The sequence below is a fragment of the Ochotona princeps genome, chromosome 5 (genome assembly GCF_030435755.1).
Source record: "Ochotona princeps isolate mOchPri1 chromosome 5, mOchPri1.hap1, whole genome shotgun sequence".
Lineage (NCBI taxonomy): Eukaryota > Metazoa > Chordata > Mammalia > Lagomorpha > Ochotonidae > Ochotona > Ochotona princeps.
The window spans coordinates 106,614,602-106,637,593 of NC_080836.1; the positions used below are offsets into that span (position 1 = coordinate 106,614,602).

At 59.2% G+C, this 22,992-nt stretch overlaps 1 protein-coding gene across 18 annotated transcripts in view; it reads left to right on the forward strand.

Moving 5' to 3' along the window:
* The window catches only part of LRRFIP1 (LRR binding FLII interacting protein 1), a 100,865-nt gene that overhangs the window by 62,005 nt on the left and 15,868 nt on the right, over positions 1-22,992 (forward strand). For 4 of the 18 annotated variants that reach the window (XM_058665188.1, XM_058665173.1, XM_058665180.1 and 1 more), the window contains exons 4-11: positions 569-613; positions 1,127-1,177; positions 6,332-6,391; positions 15,298-15,375; positions 17,953-17,988; positions 18,351-18,476; positions 20,068-20,139; positions 21,752-21,922. In XM_058665188.1, coding sequence (XP_058521171.1) covers positions 569-613; positions 1,127-1,177; positions 6,332-6,391; positions 15,298-15,375; positions 17,953-17,988; positions 18,351-18,476; positions 20,068-20,139; positions 21,752-21,922 — 639 coding nt within the window. Of the gene's footprint in view, positions 1-568; positions 614-1,126; positions 1,178-6,331; positions 6,392-10,717; positions 10,763-11,671; positions 11,732-15,297; positions 15,376-17,952; positions 17,989-18,350; positions 18,477-20,067; positions 20,140-21,751; positions 21,923-22,992 lie in introns of all 18 variants that reach the window. The other 14 variants (XM_058665189.1, XM_058665183.1, XM_058665184.1 and 11 more) reach the window with 8 other exon arrangements.

The window sequence follows — 22,992 nt, forward strand, 5'->3', positions numbered from 1 at the left end:
GTGGAAGCGTTTTGCGGTAGGTGCCCCTCCTGCTGGTTAATGTCCCTGCAGCAGCCTCCTGAGCATCCTGCTGAGATGAGCTGGGGAACTGTAGGGGATCCCCAAACCTCAGGCACCTGTGCGTGGTGGGTGGTGTGGTACAGCCGTCCTCTGAGGCCCCTCTGACGCCCCTGAGATGGCGGCGCACCTCCAGACACAGGTGAAAGCCGCAGCCTGGGTTTGTAGCGGTGGGCCGCGTAGCTAGAGGCACCCACACGTGCCTCGGCAACTGTAAGACAGAGTAGCTGGGCCGCAAGCTTGCTGGGCCTTTGGGAGAGGGCACTCCAGTTCCTCCAGCAAGAGAGTAAGGGGGTGGAGGGACAGGTGGATTGGAATGGGCCATGCCGCAGAGGGACCCAGCACCTGCTCCACGGTGACTTGGGGGCGCCTCTCCTCCGCGGTGGTACGGCCAAGGCTGTGGACCCAGAGCCAGTGGCTCTGGCTGCTGCATCGGTAGGCCAGCTCCGGGCATCTCCTTGGCTCATGTCCCAGGTGTGTAATCTCTGCTGTCTCCTCCTTGCCCCGGCAGGAAGACAGTGAGCGCTGCTCTCGCAGAGCGAGGAGGACTGCCTCGGTCAGTACTGCGTGCATCGTGTGCCCCCGTCTGCTGGAGTGTGCCCTGAGAGGCTGAGACCCCCTGTGCTGCTGGTGCAGGCAGTTAACACTCCCCAGAGCCTGGGGTCACGGGGGGAGCTTTCAAACACTTGTGGACAAACCGTGGAATGAAAGCGAAGCTTGCTTGGGCACAAGGAAGTGTGAGATGCCTGTACGGCTTGTCCCTGTGTGTCTCTCCCGTGACCTTTGTGGCCGAGAGAGAGCCTGGACTCAGCTTGTTGAAGATTCTGTTGTAAATCCGGTGAAGGGGGTGTGTATGGCACAATGGCACAAGGGCGCATGCAGGGAGGACATTCGGTTTGCTGTGCCGTGCCCATCAGTAATTTGCATACTAACCTTCACGTGTGCGTCCCTGTGGTGTGAATACCAACCTCCTCATGAAGCCCGCTCAGGCGGGTGGGGGCAGGCAGGCCCCACCGCTTGTCCTGCCGGGGTGAACTTCACTGCTGCTTTCGTCCTTTGCTCCCTGTAGGTTTCCGATGAAGATGAGGGCATGTCCGTGGGCAGCCGCGGGAGCCTGTGGGTTAGTAAGCAGCGCTGGGCGGGGGGCTGCTCCTTTACCCCTGCCCGTGGGTCCCTCCCGCAGCCCCCTCTGCTCTGACAGTCCCTGTCCTGCCACCAAAATGCTTGTTTAAGAGCTGGCTGGTGGGGTCTGGTTCCTGGTGGCCGGCCAGTGTCCCAGGCATGGTGGTGTCACCCTCCTCCCAGAATGGCTTTTGTGGCTTTTCTTTGTGCCTTGATCCCATGGGTCTCAGTGTCATGGCTGTGATGGACAGGAGGTGCCAGCATGCTGCATGCCACAGTCACTCTGTGGGAGTGGCAGTGAAGGTGGCCACAAGATGAGGTTGTCCACATGGTGCGGGGCTGCCCCGGGCTGTCTAGGGGATGGGGAGGGACCAGAAGTTGAAGCTGAGACCTGTCTGCCCGCAGCAGCCCCTCCTTGCATCAGCTCTGGGGTGTCTCTGCCCATGGGCAGCATGGTGGGTGATGACCACAGACGCGCGTTTGGCCCTGAGCATTCCCAAGCCATCCATCTTGTGTTGGAAAACGCGCGGGGCTTGGGGAGTGTGTTGCCAAGGGCAGGGATGTGCTGGTCTGTAGGGAGCACAGAGGACCTGGCTCCTGTCCGCTCTGTGACCGTGAAGCCACTTGCCCCTGTGCGGCTTCTTTGTCTGCACGAAATGGGCAGCTTGCAGACTTGTGGCATAGGCTTGGGCACCTGCGTCGCCGTCTCTCGTCACTAGCTCTGTGACCAAATCACCGTGGAGACTTTGCCGGAAACGTAGGTCACAAGCTTTCAGCAGCTTCCCCCAGGACAGCGGCTCCTCAGGCCTGTTCTGGGAGGCAGGACACGTGGGTGACTACAGTGAGGGCAGAGGGCAGAGGACCCATTCAGGGAACATTCCCAGAGGAGTTCCTGACCCCGAGCGCTGGGAACCACTGCAGCCCTAACACTTTACAATGAGGCGTTGGCATGCCGTCCCACTATCAGTCATCATAATCAGACAAGTGGCCTTGCTTGGCCAGGCAACGTTGAGTGCACTTAAGGAATTCTGTGATAAGCAGGGGCGAGAACAGCTGGGTTTGCAGTGCACATGCTGGGCTCTCCCGTCTCTGTTGGAGGAGGCGGGCCTGGAGATGACATGCTCACTTCCTCCTCTCTGTGGATGCCCAGAGTCCCGGCTGTTGGTGACCAGGCCAGTCCTGCTGCCAGGGGCCGGGGCTGTCTGCCGCTGCCCATGCACTGGCCTATAGCAGGGGCCAGGCTGTCTGCCGTCCACGCACTGACCCGTAACAGGGGCTGGGGTCATCTACCGTCCATGCACTGGCCCATAGCAGGGGCTGGGGTCGTCTGCCGTCCACGCACTGGCCCGTAGCAGGGGCTGGGGTCGTCTGCCGTCCACACACTGGCCCGTGGCAGGGGCTGGGGTCGTCTGCCGTCCACATACTGACCCTAGCAGGGGCCGGGGCTATCTGCCATCCACGCACTGGCCCGTAATTCTGTCCTGTGCTGGTTGGTACAGACCAGCCAGACTGCCCTGGAGGGACTTGGCATCTCTCAGGTCTCAAGCAGCACCAGCATCACTCAGCACTGTTTGTGGTCACCATCCCAGCCTTTATCACCGGGCTGCCAACACCCAGGTCTCTTGCCCTTAGCTGGTGAGGCTGGGAAGCCCTACTCCAGAGGCGTGGGCGTGCAGGATTCGGGTTTTCGCAGGATTTTAGGATTCCTCGCAGTGCAGGAATGGGCACTGAAGCGTCTGTGTACCTTTTCCCTGGCATCACTGGAATGTATGACTTGGGGAGATCGCACAGTGTCAGGGGCCCTGCTCATGCAGGTGGTGGCTGTTGCCTAGGAGTTGAATTTAGTGCCATTGGGTTTGTAGTTGTGGCTCACGGAAAGCGTGAAGGCTGGACTTCTGCTAGATGCCACAGTCTGCTTTTTGCTTGTACGTTTTGCATAGCTCTCTGATGGCCTTTCTGCAACCCTGCTTGCTGTTCACTCCTGCTCGGCTTGTCACGTGCCCTGACAGTCACAACCTGACATGGAGTACAGACATTCCCGTGTTTGGGCGAGCTGCCGTGGGCCCCTGGCAGTCGTAGCCTGACGTGGAATACGGACGTGCCCCTGTCTGGGTGAGATGTGGTGGACCCCACTGTGTGCTGTGGCAGGTGGCAACCACGAATTCCCACTAGGGTCACGGTGCTTTACTTAGAAGCCACATCCATCTTTTCCACCTACCAATTTGATTTTTTTTATTTTATTTTTTTTAATTTTCGTTGTATTTGAAAGACAGTGACAGAGATGCCGATTCAGTCTGCATTGCCCACAACAACTGGGACAGAGCCAGGCCAAAGCCAGGGCCAGCATGCAGCCCGGCTCTCCCACTGGCTTGAGCTGTAATGTACTGCACCCCAGGGTACCTCAGCAAGAGGCTGAATGAGAGGCAGCGGCTGGACTCAGGGCCGCCACCACTGCATGTGGGCATCCCAGCAGCAGCCTCACCTCTGTGCCCAGCACCTGCTAGTCCACCCGGGAGCTGGCAGGGTGGGAGGGCAGGCTACTGTTGGAGCAATGTTCCTGGGTATAGTAGCCTCACCAGGTGTGCAACCTGGGGTGGGTGTGGGCCCATTCCCCCACCTGCCAGCCAGTCAGGGCACCAAGGTGCTAGCCTTCAGAGCAGGTGTCTCCAAAGCCTTGGAGGCTGCTTCAGATGATGAAATGCTAAGTCCTTTCACTTAATGGGAAACGGCTTGTCCGCTGCTCTGCGCCGTTCATGTGGGCACTCCTGGCACAGAGTGCGCCCTGCCAAGCCGCTGGCTCCCATGGTGAACACAGAAGCTTTCACGGTGTGCTTGGCTTGCTGTTCACGTATCTTAGAGACTTTCTGTGCCTTGTGTGTTCTGAAAACCTGTAAGCTTCATGCTTAAAATAAAAAATGCTGCATTGAAGAGACGCGTCTAGGTTTGTGGTGATGTTGGGTAGGCCCTCCGCTCTGAGCGCTGGGCAGCTGAGCTGCTGTGCAGACCTAGCCTGGCAGCTTGAGACGTGCTGGACGCGAGGCAGGGCAAGGACAGGAGCTAGGACGCGGGATGTCGTGGCCACGGGGGCCCCAGCAGGCCCTCCGCCCTTCAAGACGCCAGGACATTCAGAGAGCCAGTCCGTGACAGGATGAACGCATGTGAGAGCCATGGTCGCATTGCACCTTTTATTTTTATTTTCATTCTTTTCCTTTTTAATTCAATAAAAGTTTGTTTTCTGGTTTCTCGTCACTAAGGCCCTCTACGCTCTCTTGACTCGTGTAGAAAATAGGCCCCTCACCTTCCCAGGGAGAATGGTGGCAGTGGTGTGGGCTGCCCTTGGGCGCTGCCTGTACTCAAATGGCACTGCCCACTGGAGCCTGCAGCATGCCTGGCCACACTGAGGTGTTTGAGCTTTCACTGCATTTACCCTCTGCTAGAACATTCTAGCACCAGGACGTCCTCTTTGTCTTCTCAGAGTCCCTGGCCAGAAAGTCCAGCCAGGATGCCAATTAAAGCGCATGCCCCTGGGCCCCTCCCTTCTGCTGGGAGACCTGCAGCTGACCCCCACGCAGTGGTCTTCCCCATCCCAGTTTTCACGTCATTATAAAAGTTGATCTAGTTCTGTAGCCAGAGTTTCAGGGATCCGGACATAGAATTCCTCTAGCTATTCATTCAGCCATTTGTTCCATGCTGATGTTACAGCTGTGCCAAAGCCCCTCTCCCAGCCCCAGTAGGGCACCACAGCCGACCCCCTCACCTACAGCTGTGCCAAAGCCCCTCTCCCAGCCCCAGTTGGGCACCACAGCTGGCCCCCACACCTACAGCTGTGCCAAAGCCCCTCTCCCAGCCCCAGTTGGGGACCACAGCTGGCCCCCGCACCTACAGCTGTGCCAAAGCCCCTCTCCCAGCCCCAGTTGGGCACCACAGCTGGCCCCCGCACCTACAGCTGTGCCAAAGCCCCTCTCCCAGCCCCAGTTGGGGACCACAGCCGGCCCCCGCACCTACAGCTGTGCCAAAGCCCTGTCCCAGCCCTGGCTGGGGACCACAGCCGGCCCCCGCACCTACAGCTGTGCCAAAGCCCTGTCCCAGCCCCGGCTGGGGACCACCACCAGCCCCCGCGCCTACTGGCCACCCTGCAGACACTCCTGCCCTGTGCAGTGCTGGCAGGTGCTGTGTGAGGACAACGGTCTGGGTGTGCTCCAAACACCGGTGTAGCCACAGATGGCTGTGTGACACCAGACGGAGCTGAGTCTTGCTCGGACGGTGACTGTTTTTGCCTGGAATCACTAGGCCTTTCCATGCACGTTAGGCAAAGCGTTTTCAGCGAGAGCCTGTTTAGAGCGCTGAGGCCCGTGAGCTCATCTGGTAGGCGGGACTCAAAACCTAGCATCAGTGGCAGGCTTGTTTTAAGTGGGTCAGTCTGTGGGACCCCTGAGTGGTGTGACAAACATCCAAGTGACCCTTTACAGGGAGGAGGCCCCCGCCCCATGTGGAGGACCTGGGGCTGGGGCTGAGGAGGGGGCAGCAAGCCAGCCCATGTCCCCTCCTGAAAGACAGGTTGGGAGGTGCTCCAATATGCCTGGCAATTCCTTTTGAAAACCAACAGGCAGCAGTGGGCGGGTGTGACCCTCATGCAGAGGGGTTCTGGGAAGCTATCTTCCTTCCTTTCTCCCCTCCTCCCCCTGCGAGGAACCTGAACAACTAGTTACAGCAACAACAGGGACCATCTCTGGCTCTCTGGAGGTGGCTTCCCACCGGGCCATGGTCTTCAAGGGCCTGACCCTGACCCGGGAAGGAAACCGCTTCGGCCCTGGCTGGATTCCTGCCCACACTGGCCCTAGCACCTGGCTGTTCACAGGCTAGAACTTCCACAGCATCACCAGCAACCCAGGCACTGCCGAGGAAGGCAGCTGCCCGGGCCGCGCTTGGCACACCTCCGGGGCAAGGGACATTAAAGCCGAGTGTGACGGGGCTGCAGGGACATGCAGCCGACTGACAGTGAGGAGCTCATGGCCATGGGTGCCTGTTGTTGCCATGCTCTGCTAAGAAAGCATGCTCTACTCCCAGCTCGCCATCGCTTGCCAGTTCCCCCCGTCCCTTCCTCCTCACACTGATGTCTCTCTCTCTCTCTCCCCCCCCCCCATTGAAACAGACAAACGGTTACGATGGAGACCTGTGCAGCTCACAGCCCCCAAGCAGAAGATCTGGCAGGGTTAGTACAGGCAGTGGCCACAGCCCCGACCATGGTCGGCTGCTTTGTGTCCTAGCATCTGCCTGCCTGCTGTGGGAGGGAAGGGAACATGCCCTCAGCGTGAGTCCCCGGGGCACAGCGCATGGAGAACAACCTGCTAGTCGGACAGGGTCTGGAGTTCAAGCTGCGTCGTGCTTGCCTCGTCCCAGGCGATGCGTACCGTGCGTGCCCTGGACTCACAGCCGACGCTGTCCAGCTCCGACGCGAGATGTGGGTGTTCCCACTCAGGAAAGGCAGGCAGCCTGGGCTGTCCAGAGCGGAGCCCACCACGGAGGGGTAGGCTGCCTGGAGAGCAGAGCCCGTCTGTGTGAGGAGGGGGGTGCGACCCACCCATCCAGGCCTTGGGATGGGCCAAGCAGGGCCCCACACCAGTGTCTGGGGTCCGCCTGCACCCCAGGGACATTAGGCTTCCTGGTCTCCTTCATACAGGACTACTCAGTGTTAAACGGTCCGAAAGCCTCTGGCTTCCATCTTGTTTCTTTGACTAATTGTGTAAAATAGTACGTATTTGAATCTCCCTTAACTCCGTTATATTGAAGTATTAGACGGGCTTGGCTGTCCGAATCTGACCATTCGGGACCCCAGAAGCCACTGTTACTGTATTTCACCTACGCTCTGCTCATTGCAAGCTTCCCAAAGCCTCTGGTTCAGAGCCCATGGCCCCCATAGTGCTTCTCACTCTGACACTTGCTGCGAGTGTGTGAGGGGGGCACCCCCGGGGTGGGAGCCTCCAGCAGGCCATCGTGAGTGACAGTCCCACCCCCTGGGCAGTCAGCGGTGTGTTGGGAAGCTCCCCAGGCAGTGAGACAGTGGCGGCTAGGGCCCCGGGGCTGTGGAAAGATGCCCTTCCCAGGGGGCTCCGGGTTTGCTCACAAGGAGAGCTTCCTCATCAGGTGGTCTCCACCTTGAGTCTACACTTACACCTTCCTTCTTTTACTTATTTGAAAGACAGAATTTGAGAGAGAGAGAGCAAGAAAGAGATCAGACCCAGACCGAAGCTGGAGTTTCTTCCAGGTCTCCCACATGAGTGCAGGGCCTAAGCAGGTGGGCCATTCTCCGCTGCTCTCCCGGTCTCATCAGCAGGGAGCTGGATCAGAAGTGGAGCTGCCAGTCTGATGCAGGGCACTGGCACCAGACAGCCGCCTAACGCACTGTGCCCCAGGCCCCTGGGGTCACACCAGGCTGCAGGGCTCTGTGCTGGCCCTCGGCCCGGCCGCCCCCGGGGGTGGTGAGAAGGTGCCCTTCGGCTAACACCTTTCTCTCCTTCGGTGCCAGAGCTCCAGCTACGGTGGTGATGGCGGACTTTCCACTGTGTCTTCACCCAGGGAGGACAAGTTGGTTGGTTTCCATTTAAATCTTTCACATCCTCTCTCCAGCAATTGCAGGTTTTGTAGCATGCAGTGTGTGTGTGTGTGTGTGTGTGTGTGTGTGTGTGTGTGTGAGACAGAGAGAGAGAGAGAGAGAGAGAGAGAGAGAGAGAGAGACTGCTGCTCTCCCTTCTCATAGAGTCGACTGTCAGTGTAGCAGGAAGGTTTGCATGGTTTTTGTTTGGTTTGGTTTTGGTTTTTCTTAGACTGACTCAAAAGCCAACAAACAGTCTGTGAGGACCGCCCAAATGGAGCCAAGCTGAGGCCATGAGCACAGGGCCCCCCCTAGGGACAGGCCCCACAGCTGGCCAGCAGGGTGCCATCATGGGCAAGCCCAACGGGCCAGTCTGGGCCTCCGCCCCTCCTCCAGCCGCTGCTGTCCCAACCCCTGCGCTTTCTCCTGGGCCACAAAGGCTGGCCTCGCTTCCTGCGCTCCATGTACCATCTCCCCCTACCCCAGCTCCCTCACCCCCCCCCCCCCCGCAGCTTCACCTGCTGTCCCACCCCCGGGCACTGCATTGGAACGCTCTGCCCCTCCTGTGGCTGTCCCTGCTCTTTGCCCCATACATGCCCGAGGATGTGGGTCGCAGCACCTACGAGAGGAGCTGGCCCATTTCCTTGATTACTGTTGCAGGGGGCACTCGGTCATCCAGAAAACTGAACTTGACCTAGACACCAGAAGGTGGAGCTAAGTGGCTAGCACTCACGTGTAAATGACCCACCCATGCATTAAGGACCTGTATCCAAAGGGTCAAAGGTCACAATTAGATCTACGCAGAGAGTCTAGTGGGGGCCACGCGTGCCCATTGTACCCCCGTGAGGCTACCTGACACCCCTCGGCCCATCCACCCTCAGAGTTCTCCTCTCTCCACTCCTGTCCATCCCCTGTCTTGGTCTGTCACGCAAGTTGTACCCCACAGTGGTCGCGGCTGTGCAGCTTGGCCAGCAGACCCTGGACAGGACAGCGCCGCAGCTGCCTGCCCTGCTGTGACCTGACTCTACACAAGTGGGACCAGTGGAGCTGCTGCTGCTGCTTTTTTTCTGTAAGGTTTATTTTATTATTTTCAAAGCAGAGTTACAGAGAGAGCAAAATACCTTCAAGCCACTAGTTCACTCCCCAAATGGCTGCAAGGATCTGGCTAGCCCAGCCGGGAGCCAGGAGCCTTTTCCAGGTCTCCCTTGAGGGTGCAGTACATTAGCAGGGAGCTGGATCAGAAGTGGAGAGGCTGGGACTTGAACTGGTGCCCATGGGGGGCGGGTGCTGCCACAGGCAACAGTTTAAGTCCCAATGCCACAGTGTCGGCCCCGACTGTGTGGCACCCACACAGGGCAGTCCCTCCAGCTTGTAAAATGCATTTTTGCACTGTGGTGGCATCTCCACAGCAGCCTACCTTACCACATGCCTCGCCACCATGCTGTGGCTTATACTAGGCCCTGGGAGGGGAGCTCCAGGTGGCAGCACGCTGAGCGGAAGGGACCACCTTCAGGTGTGCCAAGTGCCATTCCTGTACCTGCCGCATCTTCAGGGCCCACCTGCTCTCACACACCTACCAAGGCTGCACCCTCAGATTCATCAGGAGCCACACGCTGCCTCTGGAAGGCTCCTGTACAGCAACGCTCTGCCCACCCCCAGAGCCTCAGCAGTCTGAACCCTGCAGGAGGCCATGAGTGCGCTCTGTCCCCCACGTGGCGGCCACGTCGCTGCCGTCTCTTGTGCGTTTTCCCCACCACGCTCAGAGGTCAGAACTCGCCTCACGGGGCCCCTCGCAGCCCCCGTGGCCTTGCCGTCAGTGGGTTCCGTGCTCTGCCCTGTTGGACGTGGCCTCACGCTGCCTCATGTGAGTTAACTGCTCGGGCCACCTGTGCTTCCTCTGGCCATCCTCCTCCCCCTCCCGTGGGAAGGGCGTGGCCTTCGCTGGTGTGCAGCCTCGGCTGCTGGTCTGTTGTGTCTCATTCCGCCCACGTGTTGTCGGGACTGCCGGTGAGGGCGTTCTGCGGCTGCGTCATCTCCTGCGTGGATCGCAGCAGCCTGGTTGTCCTGTCTGGGCTTGGACTGTTCTCAGCAGCTGAGGCCCAGCACAGCCACAGGGCACGGCGAGTGCGAGGTCATTCCCTCACAAGGGTATTTCCGAACACTTAGCTCCAGATGCTGGTCTCTGCGGCTTGCTGCCTTTTCCAGCAATTGTTCTCCGCTTGGGGTTTGATTTGTTTTTTAAATATATTTTTCTCACACAAATGTGTGCAGGAAGCAATTTGGAAGAGTCCTGGCCACTCTGTGCCGCAGAGGCGGACGGACAGCCGTTACTGGCTCTCGCCCATTTCCTGTTCGTACAAGGCCAGGTTCAGAGGTGGCATATTTTGGAGGTTGAATCTCCCACCCTCTTCTCTCCCTGAGTGTCGACTCGCATGGCCAAGTGACCGGTGCCCAGCTGTGCCCTTCCCTGCCAGCCTGACTGCGCAGTAACGGGGCCTCTGCACCCCGGTGAACTGCCTTGCGCTCCAGTGGAACGTGGCACTGTGTCCGCCTGCTGGGCTCCCAGGCTGTCCTTCCGCAGGGCCCGTGCTGCAGTGGCCCCCACCCTCTCCCCGTGTGGCGTCTGTGTTGAGACCCCCTGGGCGCTGTCTGAAGCAGGGTCTGCTGCAGAGGACAGTGCTGACCTTCCAATTCCCCAAGCCCTTGGTCCTTGAAGGCCTGAGCGGAAATGACTAGAACACAGTCATGTCTCCAGCGCTGGGAACTCGCTTCGCAGGGATCCGTTCCGTGACCTTGCCGCTTGCAGTCCATGCTGTGAGAGGGAGGTGCGAGCCAGCTTTCCCTGCTGTGGCTGTCATGGAAACTGAAGCCATCAGGTGGCCCTCTCACTGTCACAGTTGCTGCTCCAAGGCTTTTTAAACCTGCTGTTTGTTTTTCATCCTGCAGCCCTTCTGCGCATACGGCGCTGCCTGGTCTGCCGGGAGGTACAGGGTGCGTGTGCCTCCCAGCCCGCGGGGAATTGCACGTCCCATGGAGCTTACACCAGCCACCGGCTATTAGCGCCCTCGGGCCAGATGTGGGCTTCCTACACCTCACTGCCCCAGCGCCCTGAGGCTTGTGGTGGTCAGCGCTAGTAGGCAAGCTGGCTTTCAGTGTGCTGGAGCGTGTGGCATACTGCACTGTGCTCATTCCTGTCGCTGTCTTAACCTGGGAAGTTTCCAGTTGTAAATTCACTCACTTATGCCACGCAGGAAACTTGAAACTGAGTATTCAAAGCCAGCTGAGCCTTACTGTGAGCAGCTGGGGGTTTCCATCAACTCGCTGGCCTGTGAATCAGCACACGGCTGAGCGAACTGGCGTGTTCTCAGGGAGAACAGAGTACGGCTCAGGTTCCTTTAAACTGAACAAAGGCTGACGTGGCCATTGGTGGTGCCGTAAGCTCCTGATCACCCGTAACGACTAACTGTATTGATAGCATTCACTACTGAATCAACTACTCTGCCTTCTATTTCTTAATTTAAAGAGTTTTAAAGTATTAAAACCATTAACACGATTAAATGTTTTGTTTGGAAGCCGCATCACACAGGGAATTCTTTAAACATTGAGCGTGGGAATGGCACGTTTGTCAGTTATCTACTAAACCTGGAACCGCAAAGTGAAACTTAGCATGGGTGTGTGTGGGCGTGTTGGATTCACACACACTAGTGGGTGTCGCATGGGGTTAACAGCCGCCGAAACCTCCCTCTGGCTTTGGGCTGCTCGGCAGCTCTTCGGGAAGGAGCTGGGAGCGGTGGCCTCCTCGGGCCTTGCTGCATGTGGACGTGGCTGGCACAGTCAGCGACTGGTGTGTGCTGTGGGGGACGAGAAGGCTTCCCTCCTGATGCTCTGTTTTGGTCGCAGGCATCCGTGTTGGATGAGAGCAGCCTGGCCAGGGCGCGCCGGGGCAGCGGCTCCTACGCTGTAAGCACTGTGTGATGTCCACTCCCGACTCTGTCGGTTCTGGGACCCTGGGAATGCTCACCGGGTGGCTGCAGCCGAGGGAAGGGACTGACCGCCTCAGGGTGGAGCCCGTCCGTTTCAGCAAGCCGTGGGTAATGTGAACTGTTGGTTGGTAACGTCCTCACGCATCATTTTGCGTCAGGGTCAGAGGGACAATAACCTTAACTGAGTCTTCCTGTCTCCCTGCGTCTGCTGGTAGTACCGTCGCATCGTAAAGGAGTCAGAAAACGATAAAAGGAGACAGAAGAGAATGTAACAGGCCACCGAGTATTTTTGCCTCTGGATAAGCAAGGAGGCTAAAAAGATATTTTAAAGATTGATTATTTTGTTTTGGAAAGAAAGAACAGGAAAGCAACAGAGTGTTAAGATCTTCCATCTATCAGTGCATCCCCCAAATGGCAGTGACAGCCAGGGAGGACCAGACAGGAGCCAGGAACTCTGTCCAGGTGTCCCTCGTGGGTGACAGGACCCATGGACTCGGGCCGTCCTGCTCTGCCTTCCCAGGCACATCAACAGGGAACTGGATCGGAAGCAGAGCAGGAAGGACTTAACCCAGTGCCCCCATACGGGATACTGGTATTGCAGTCAGGAGCCTAATCCCCTACACCACACCACCAGCCCTGCAGTGAACAGATTTGAATACTCAGAGTATTACATGTTTCATTTCCTTTGAAAATATTGTGGTCTTCCCACTTCTTTCTTCTAACACAATAGAATCGGGGCCAGGCATGATGAGCTCTGGCTGAATCCTTGCCTTGCAAGCACCAGGATCCCATATGGGCACTGGTTTGTGTCCCGCCTGCTCCACTTCCCATCCAACTCCCTGATTGTGGTCTGGGAAAGCAGCAGAGGATGGCCCAAAACCTAGGGACCCTGCCCCCATGTGGGAGACCTGGAGGAGGCTCCTGGTTCCTGGCTTTGAATTGACTCAGCTCCAGCTGTTGCAGCCATCTGGGAGTGAACCAGCAGATGGAAGATCTTTTCATCTCTCTCCTTTTCTCTGTAAAAATCTGCCTTTCCAATGGAAATAAATAAACATTTAAAAAAGAAACAATAGACTTCAGTTATCGCAGTCAAGGGACAGTCAGGGTACAGTGTTTGTCGATTTGTGAGTGGGGCCGGCAGTAAGAAAGCCGAGGCTGAGCCCATGGGAGTGAGAGGGCGAACCCACCTGTCCTGCCTTAGTGCAGCATCCCGTGCCGGCCAGCGCTTTCCCGTGGCACAGGAGCCAGCCGTTGGAATCAGCTACCCAGCTGATAACTTGTTTTCTGACTGACTCTGCCATTTCTCCGCTGTCATAGCTGCCCACACTTTCCTTCCGACTCAGTCGGTCGTGAACATTAAATCTAAGTTGTTGTTGACGTCTGAGTAAGCCTAGATGAGTTTTTGTGTTACACAAGCCCATGGGATGAAGTATTTTTCCCAGCCCTTAAATACCGCTGTAGGGTCCTAGAAAACTCGTAAGCCAGGCCAAGGGGCAAGCCAGCCCTGACCCATCATCAGGTGGAAAAGATGCAACTGTTTGAAAGGAAAGGCTGAGCCTGTAGGGCCTGGAGAGGAGCCTCTTCCCCAGCGCTCGGTGGGGAGGGGCTGTTGGCAGCTCCCAGTGCACCTGCTGTCTGTGGGAGGGGTCTCCTGGATGCCCTGTCAAGATGGCCGTGGCATGCACTCTGGGAGGGCAGGGTGTTACTAGTGGCTCCTCTAGGGCAGAGGTTTCTCTCCTTTCAGCCTCTGTGGGGCTCCCCTGGGAGGGCCAGCCCCCCCCTCCCGGAGGTCAGGGAAGGAAGCATCGTCTGGTCCAGCCACAGAGGTGCCGGGAACAGGACACGCAGCGGGTGGGGAGGGCTTCATGGCCCTGCAGCGGGGAGCTCCAAGGGCAGTTCCTGGACTAGACAGGTATCCTTGACCCCTGGGTGACACCCCCACCCCAGCAGAACTGCCCCTGAGCCATGCTGGCACCCCCGGAGGGAATGCTGGACATCTCTCATTTCTGGGTGAGCCTGCAGAGAGAGCCTCTCCTAGCGGCCTCCCATGCCACTGCGGGGTGGCTGCCAACAGGACAGGCTGAGGTGGAGGCTCTGGCTCTGGCACCTGCTGCTTCAGACCAGGGGAAGGGCCCTGGAGAGGCGCTGCCCCCAGCCAGCTGGCATCCGCTTCAAGTGGCTGCAGCCTGAGTGTCCACACCAGCCCTTCCTCGGCATGCCCAGGGACAGGCCCTTTGGCATGGGCTCACCGTCTATGCCTGCCTGAGGCCTCTGCAGAAAAAGCCATGTGTGCGTGCTCTGGCTGTGTCCCCGGCACCCACATGTGGGCCCCAAACCCTTTGCAGAGAAGGCAGGCCCGCCGGGGCAGCCAGAAAGGGAGTAGTGACCGACACAGAGTAGTCAGGCCCCATAGGCCACGTGACTCCGGGATGTGAGGTGCCCACAGACCACATACTTATCCCCTGCTGTGTGCTGTGGTCTGGGAGCTCTTGGGGCCCAGGCGGTAGGCTGTTGGACCAGCAGTCCCTCACAACCCACTAGCTTGAGCCAGGGCCTGAGGGACGGAGAGTCTGGTAGGACTTGTCCACAGGCTGAAGCCTGCCTGGAACGGGCATCTGACCCCCGTTGACCCAGCCCGTCTGGCGGAGCCCCGAGAGTGCTCCGTGCCTTTGAGTGCTGGGTGGCTGTCTGCAGTCTATTCACTGGGCATGTGTTTCCCGAGTGGGCCCGGTTTTCTCAGGCCACGGAGCATTCTTCAGGAAGCAAAACAGACATTCTCACCTCTGGTGGGGGCAGTGGGGAGGACTGCCAGATGACATTTGGGGTGACAGCCGTGGGCACCCTGAGGAGCTGGGCTTCCCTGCGGTTCGCGCCAAGAACAGCGTCCCAAGTCTCCATCAAGTTTCCGGCACAGTGCGGTGGTCTGGGTGTGGGACGGGGGTCTCCAGGTGTTCTCTTGATGACACGGCAGGTGGCCAGCACCCATGACCCTGGATGCTGTCCGAATTCTCCTCCCACCCTGCCTTGCAAGAGGAAAGTGAAGCTTCCTACAACAGGGACAGACCCAGCGATGACCAGTGCCCAAGGGTGCGCCAGGCGAGGCAGGCGAGCACCGAGCACGGCGTCCAGGGAGTGGGCGTTGGCGCTTTCGTTCGGCCACACAGAGCGGGCGTGGACAGATGCCAGGACAGGCAGCCAATGTCCATGCATGCGTGGGGCGCAGGGCCATCTGTGGACACTCGGGTGGCCTCCCAGCACACCCAGATGAATGGACAAGTGGCGTCTCCTTCCTCCTGTTAGCTCAACACTCTCTTGGCTCCTTTGATGCTTGATGGAATTCCTTGATGCTGTCCCTGTTCCTGACGGGAGTGTGATGCCCCTCCCCCTGCACTGATGGGGGGGGGGCTCTCGGCTGCCACATGCCCTCTGCCCCTCCCCCTGCACTGACGGGGGCTCTCGGCTGCCCCGCCTGCTCTACCTCTTGCTGACCCTGTTCTGTTTTCTCTCTGTGCTTCCTGGTGGCGGCGGCTGCTGTGTGGGCAGCCTTCAGAACACAGTGGCCACCTTACCTCCAGCTCCCGCGCCCCCTCCAGGGCCAGCTCAGCCCGTGCCAGCCCAGTGGTAAGTCAACCTCGGCGTGCCGCTGCCCGGCTGCTCCTCACCTGTCCTCCCCTGTCCTCTGTGAGTGACCCTCCCTCAGGCTGCCAGGCTTTCTCCTTATGTTTTATTTCAGGTCCAAGTGAGAGTGGGGCTGGGACGAGGGGATTGCGTGTTTGCACTGTCACTGTGGGTGATGGCTTCTTGTTGCTGAGTTTCCCCAGCATGCAAGACGCTGCTGACTGTACTCAGAGACAGGCTCTGGGTGGGACACGGTGTGTGCCAGGAGGAGACATGGAGCCACAGTGCATGGGGTGTGGCTTTTGAAGGACTGGCTTTTGTGTCACCTGTCCCAGAGTTTGTAGAATAGTCTGGGCCTGCAAATGTGGTGGTACTTCAAGCCCTGCCTCATCTGTCCTCTGCTGGTGCTTGGCTCGGTGTGCGTTCACCTGTCCCCATCCCCTGGGGACCTGTGGCAGGTGCATCAGACACAAGACTGCTCTGTCCCTCGGTGTTTGGAGTTCTAGCTGCCACCGTGTGGCCGCTAACTCAGGTGTCCAGCTCCATCCCTCCCTGTGTGGACCGGGTTTGGATGAGCTGCAGGTATGTCCAGGGCGTGCCTGGCTCATCCCCCACAGCCAGGAGCACAGGAGCCAGGAGCTTCTCCTGGCCAGAGCTGTCAGACAGACCTCGGAAGGGCATATCTGTGAGCCGAGGCTCCCCAGGGACCCGCCCTGGCTGCCACGTCTTCCTTCAAGTCTGTGTCTGTACACAGCATCTAGCCCGCGGGCTGAGCAGCACAGCTGAGCTGGAAGAGATGTCAAAGAGCATTGGTGGAAACAGCTTTAAAAAAAAAAGTGTTATTTGTTTATCTAGGGAGCTAGAGAGAGTGCTCACCTGGTGCGTCTCTTCCCGAATGCAAGGAGTGCAAGACAGAGCTGGGTGCTGGAAACCCAGTCCCAGTCTGCCTCAGGGTGCTGGGAGCCCAGGAGCTGGGTGCTGGGACCCCAGTCCCAGTCTGCCTCAGGGTGCTGGGAGCCCAGGAGCCGGGTGCTGGGAACCCAGTCGCAGTCTGCCTCAGGTGGTGGGAGCCCAGGAGCCGGGTGCTGGGAACCCAGTCGCAGTCTGCCTCAGGTGGTGGGAGCCCAGCTACTCTAGCCATTGTGTGCTGCCTTCCGTGGTGTGCGCCAGCAGGGAGCTGGCGTTGGGAGCAGGGCCAGGGTTCAAAGCAGGCACCGCCACATGGCCTGCGGGAGTCCCACACAGGAACGTGACTGTTGAGTCCCGCCCCCACCCCGTCCCGGGCATTCTAAGTGAGAGAGTTACCTGTCACATAAAGCTCTGGATGGGAGAGCATCAGTGCAGGGGTGTGTTTGCTGAGTGCTTCCTTGGGACCTGGAAGCCAGCACCCCTGGGCCCCCACGTGTCCCCAGATCGGCCTGGACACCCGGGTACACCACCCCAAAGGGGAGGCCCCTGGCAGGAATGCGCTGGGTACAGTCCAGTTCCGTGTATCACCGTGTGAATTCAGCAAGCTCAGGTCTCTGCCTGCAGGAAGTAGCAAAGTAAGAGACTGTTGTGGCTAGCCTGTCCCTGTCAGTGTCCACAGGGTGGTGGCCTGTCCTTGCTCAGTGTCCGCAAGGTCTAGTAGCCCCCGTGTCCCAGGTCTCGGGTGAGGCCAGGCCTTGAAGCCACCAGCAGCCGTGGCCTCCCTGGCATCCCACAATGTCCACAGTCCCCTCCAGCCCCCGTCCTCCGACAGTGGTCCCGACGGCAGGTACCACTAGGACAGGATTCAGCACCTTTCTTCTATTCCGTTTATTATTCTCAGAGATGATAAAGTGTGTGACAGCCTCTCTGGAGCTGGGGCTGTGCCAGGGGTGTGGAAGCGGAGTCGTGTCGGTGTCTGCGTTCCTGCCTGGGTCCCTAGTTAGGGCCGTTGTGGCTCAGGCATGTGCAAAGCAGGGAGTGAGCCCGGGTTGTGTCTCCGCTGCTCGTAGGGCACCAAGGACACACAGGTGGGAGTGAGGCCTGACCTTTAGGCGGGTGGGTGAGTTGGTGCAACAGGTTCAAGCATCAGACCATGGCGTTGAACTTGGAGCTGTGCTGTGGGAGGCCCTGGACTGGCATCCTAAGCTAAAGCTGGGTTTGGACTCGGCCTGTCCCTGTTTGTGGAACTGTTTGAATCATCTTTGCTTGGTTTCCTCAGCCCGGGAGCTGCACTGTGCTAATGTCGCTTCAGTGCCTCCCCTCCGGAGGGTGCTTGGCGGCCCCTCCGCCCAGGGACAGCAAGACATAGCCTTCCCGCCATGCTGACCGTGAGTGTGGCACCTGCACGCCCACACTCTGCAGCCAGTGGCCTCCTTGCCCCGACCCGGTCATGCTCCATTTGTGTGTTTGCAAAAGCACTCGGTCAGGGTTGCTCCAGGTGCAGCCTGGCCCGAGGGGAGGCTCAGGGAGACGCCCGCACGGGAACCTCAGGAAAGCCTAGCTCCCGGAGCCCCGCGTTTCCAGGAGTTTCGTTTTGTTGCCCCGCGCCCCCTGGATTCATACTGTCACCGTGGCGCGCTGAGGTATTGACCATGCATCTGTTCTCTGCAGGTTGAAGAGAGACCAGAGAAGGATTGCACTGAGAAGGTAGGAGTTGTTGACAACCTTGTGTGACACCACTTGTAAGCCTTCAAGGTCCCCAACTATGGACAGAAGTCACCAGGATGTGCCTTCCATAAGCTGACCCAGCACAGGGTCATCGCCAGGGCCCACGTCCTGTGTCCCGGGCAGGCGGGGGGAGGGGAGCGGGAGGCCCTGCAGGACAGTGCCGACATTGAGCACGGCCCGCCACAGAGCCTCAGGCTAACCCAGCTGACCCCAGCTGGCCACGAGGGACCCCAGAGCCCCCGAAGGTGCCTCCAGCTATCAGCACAGAGGCAGGACACCATGAGACCCAGAAGTCATTGAGCCTCTGTCTGCTCTCACCTTCTGTCCTCATTTCGTTCCAGGGGTCCCGAAACATGCCGGGACTGTCCGCGGCCACGCTGGCCTCCCTGGGCGGGACTTCCTCCCGGAGGGGAAGTGCAGATACGTCCATCTCCCTGGACACTGAGCCCTCCATCAGGGAAATCAAGGTAAGAGGCTCACTCCCACACGAGATGAACGTCAGGTCTTCTCATGAGAGCTTCAGTTCGTAACATTCCAGACCTTTCACCTCAGTGCCCCCCATCCCTAAAACACAGCTCAGTTTCTCCTGCTGGAAGATGGCCCCACTGGCCCCACCTCACAAGAAGGCCTGTGTGTGCCTGCCGCTGGCTGCCCCGTGCCTTGGCCCGCCCTGGGAGCATTGACCCGAGCCACCATGCCTACAGGCCTGGCGTGTGCAGACGAGCAGTCTGCATGGGCTGTGGACAGGCAGGGAATGTTTAGATGTGGGGTTACTCCCTGTGCCTGGACCCTAGCAGGCACGTCCCTCGGCCGAGAACAGGCACTCTCCTTCTGGGGGCCACACCTGTGGCCATCCATGTGTCTTGTCTTCCTCCCACAGGTATCTGTCCTTTTGTCACATCCTTGGTCTCCGGGATGGCACTAGGTATTCTGGCTCATTGCCTGTAGGAAGTACAGAATAGCTAACCTAGGCCATAGTACATCTGACACCAGAATGGAGGGCCTTTCCAGTGACAGAGCCCTGTGACCCCCGGAGTGCAGAGCTCGGACAAGAGCTTAGAGGGGTCCCACCCAGCGGAACCCTGTGACCCCCAGAGTGTGGAGCCTGGACAAGGCCTTAGAGGGGTCCCACCCAGAAGGGCCCTGTGACCCTCAGAGTGCAGAGCTGGGACAAGGGCTTAGAGGTGTCCCACCCAGCGGGACCCTGTGACCCCCAGAATGTGGAGCCTTGACAAGGGCTTAGAGGGGACCCTGTGACCCCCAGAGTGTGGAGCCTGGACAAGGCCTTAGAGGGGACCCTTGACCCCCAGAGTGCGGAGCTGGGACAAGGCCTTAGAGGGGACCCTGTGACCCCCAGAGTGTGGAGCCTGGACAAGGCCTTAGAGGGGACCCTGTGACCCCCAGAGTGTGGAGCTGGGACAAGCCCTTAGAGGGGACCCTTGACCCGCAGAGTGCGGAGCTGGGACAAGGCCTTAAAGGGGTCCCACCCAGAAGGGCCCTGTGACCCCCAGAGCATGGAGCCAGAACCGGGGCACCCAGCGTCATCTCTGCAGTCTTGTGATACGTGGTGCTGGTTACCAAGGGACCCAGCCTCACTGGAGTGGGGGCAGCTGGGGAACTCCTGCCCCGGGGGAGGGGAAAAGGGAAGGGCCAGGCAGCTGTGGGGCAGGGGCTGCTGTGCTGTGAGGACACACAGCTGGGAGACCCAGGTCCTGGCTACCTGTGGCTCCCCACACGTAGCCTGCTCCTCTGCAATGTACAAGCAGGACTCCTGATGTGTGTCCCTGCTCTGGCGTGTGTGTGCTGCTGGAGCGTTCAGCTCATGCCACACGCTGACCTGGGTGCCAGGAGTTTGGTAGTGAACGAGACAAGTGAGGGACAGGCCTGGGGCTCTGTGACATGGCCCCATGCCTCTCCCTGAGCTGTGCGCACAGCAGGGAGTGTGTGGTGCTTGGGGAGCCATGACTGTGAACCAGCTGTGTGTGTGTGTATCTGCACGCACGCCCTCCATCGCCACCTCCCTTGACGTCCTCTGCCCTGTTCTGTGCCGTTTCCCAGGAGCTCAATGAGTTAAAGGACCAGATTCAGGACGTAGAAGGCAAATACATGCAGGGCTTGAAAGAGATGAAGGTACCAGCTTCCAGAGTGTGGGCTCGTGCTATTAACCCGACTGGCCTTCCTGGAACCCCCAGAGCCCTGTGGCGAGTGCATGCCACTCCACAGAGGCTGCGGGCAGGGGGAAGCCCCACTGCAGTTCTCCACCCACCTCCCGGGGGCGTGGTCACTAACAGCCCCATGCATGTCCTGTGCCCACTGACCACCCCGTCCCTCGGGGGCTCACTGCATGTATGGTGGCTGCGTCCAGGTGCCCCTCCCCTGCCCACTTCTCACACTGCCTGCCTGCTGCCCCCTAGGAAGGCGGGTGTGTGATACACTGCACTTTGGAAATATGTAGAGGATTTGCCTACTGCCAAACGTTCCTAACTGACATGGCGTCTGAATGTGCTGTCTGGCATTCATACCTTCAGGGCATGGTGTGGTGTCGCTGTGCCACCCAGGAAGGGACTGTGACAGCTTGCAGCACCCATGGCTCACTGCCTCTTCCATTCCCCAGAGACTCCCAGAGAAATAGAATTCAGGAATGGGGGCTCCATCCCTTACTGATTCGTCATTCTCTTACTGGCCACCTCTCCTAGAAGGAGAGCCCACTGGGAGTCAACGTGGCACCCAGAATCATCCCCAGGGTTTGGAAACGCATGGCGAGAGCAGCCATGGCCTGTGTGAAGGCTGCTCTGTGGACCTGTCCTGTGCCAAGCAGCTGCCCCCTCCTGCTGGGCCCCTGGGGGTGCGGGTGGTCCCATGGCTCTGCCCCCTCCTGCTGGGCCCCTGGGGGTGCGGGTGGTCCCAGGGCTCTTCCTCCTCCTCCTGCTGGGCCCCTGGGGGTGCGGGTGGTCCCATGGCTCTGCCCCCTCCTGCTGGGCCCCTGGGGGTGCGGGTGGTCCCAGGGCTCTTCCTCCTCCTGCTGGACCACGGGAGGGGGTAGGTTGTCCCAGGGTTCTTCCTCCTCCTGCTGGGCCACGGGAGGGGGTAGGTTGTCCCAGGGCCCTGGCTCCTCCTGCTGGGCCACTGGAGGGGGTTGTCCCAGGGCCCTGGCTCCTCCTGCCGGGGCCCTGGAGGGGGTTGTCCCAGGGTTCTTCCCCTTGAGAACCATCTGTCCGAGAATGGGCATGGAAGGGCGCAGCCATGCTTACTCTGCAGGATGCGCTCGGCTGCCCTTTCACAGGGATAACCATTGTCTTTCCAGGCCCTGCCCAGTGGCAGCCTTGCTGAGCTATCCATGGGGTGGGAGCTCGCCAGTGGGACCTCTTGGTCCGTGGCCCACTGCAGGCTGGGCAGGTGTTTCTTCACGTCTGCCACCACATGGTGGCACTCTGCCGAGTCCTACTTGCCTGTCTTGAGTGGTGGCTTCTGCAGCTTTCAGGCAGCCCTGGCCTGCTGCGGGGAAGGTCTCTGCAGCCCGGACCCCGTTTCCTCTGAGCTGTACTGCTGTCACTGCTACACCACCAGCGATTCGTCCTCGGTGCCAGGAGCGGGGAGGCCAGGCCGTGCACTCCATCCTGGGACTTCTCTGTGCCAGGGAATACGGCCTGCCTTCCGGTTACTCTGGGGGTTGTTCTTCTGAAGCGCGACAACAACCCTTTGCTGGCCCTCCTCTTGCAACCTCCAACACTTCCGCCCGCAGGAATCCCTGGCCGAGGTGGAGGAGAAGTACAAGAAGGCCATGGTCTCCAACGCGCAGCTGGACAACGAGAAGACCAACTTCATGTACCAGGTGGACACGCTCAAGGATGTGCTGCTAGAGCTCGAGGAGCAGCTGGCCGAGTCCCGGCGCCAGTACGAGGAGAAGAACAAGGTGCGGTGTGGCTGCGGTGTGTGCGGGGCGTGCAGGTGGGGGCCCTGGGGAAAGAGGGGGGTCAGAAACATGGAAATCCCATGCACGGCGGTGGGGGCTCAGAAGTCACACGCATGCACACAGCTGCACACACATTCTCCACCGGACAGCAGGCATACTTGCCAAGGCTCAGCGTGGGAGCGAGACGTCATTACCACAGAACTTGAGTGTTGTGCAGTCATCCCCACGGAACAAATAACCGCGTAGGGAGGAGCAGGCATGGCCGGTGAAGGTCCAGTCAGGCTTCGAGATGTTCCAGTTCTTACTTCTCTTAATGCCACGACTGTAGGTATTCAGCTTCTTAAGAAGTTACGTCCCCTTTATTTTCTGCTGGTTGGGAAAAGGAGCAGTGCAGGTGCCTTCGTTAAACTCCGGGAAAGGCGTCTTGGTGCAGGTTTCAGTAGGAACACCTGGACTTCATCATCAGCATGCAGTGACTGGACGGAAGTCACAGTCTGCTTTGGTGATGATCCCTGTGAAGTTAGAGCAGAGAACACTGGCGTTTCATACTTAGGGAAACTAGTTGTGAAACCCTAGAATATTGTTCCAGTGTTTAGAGATTCTGAAATAACAGAGAACGTAGTGTGTGTCTTTGTCCTTTAAGAAACCACTGGAGAAATCTTGCAGCTCTCAGGCGTCCAGAGTCAGGTGGCCATACAACTCAAGGCTCCCTCATGTGCAGTGGCAGGACTGAATGGGAGAGCCAGGAGGGGTTGTGCTCCCCAAGTGCTGGGAGAGGCGAGACTTCTCCAGGCATTGAGGTGCTGCGGGGAGGGGGCCCAGCACGCTTCCTGAGCCCAGCCTGGGTGGATAACGGTCATCACTTGGACGTTACTAAGAGACCGGGCACCCAGCTCTCATTGCAGAGGAGCTGCAAGGGGCACTAAGTGGGTCTCAGGGCAGGGCAGGCTGAGCTGAGGCCAGCAGGGAAGCCTGTCTCTGCTGGGAGTCGGCGGGGGGTGGGGAGGACAGGTAGCAAGGTCCAGAGGCGCTTCCCGCTGTCCCTCCCCTGAGCTCCGGGCCCTTGGTTG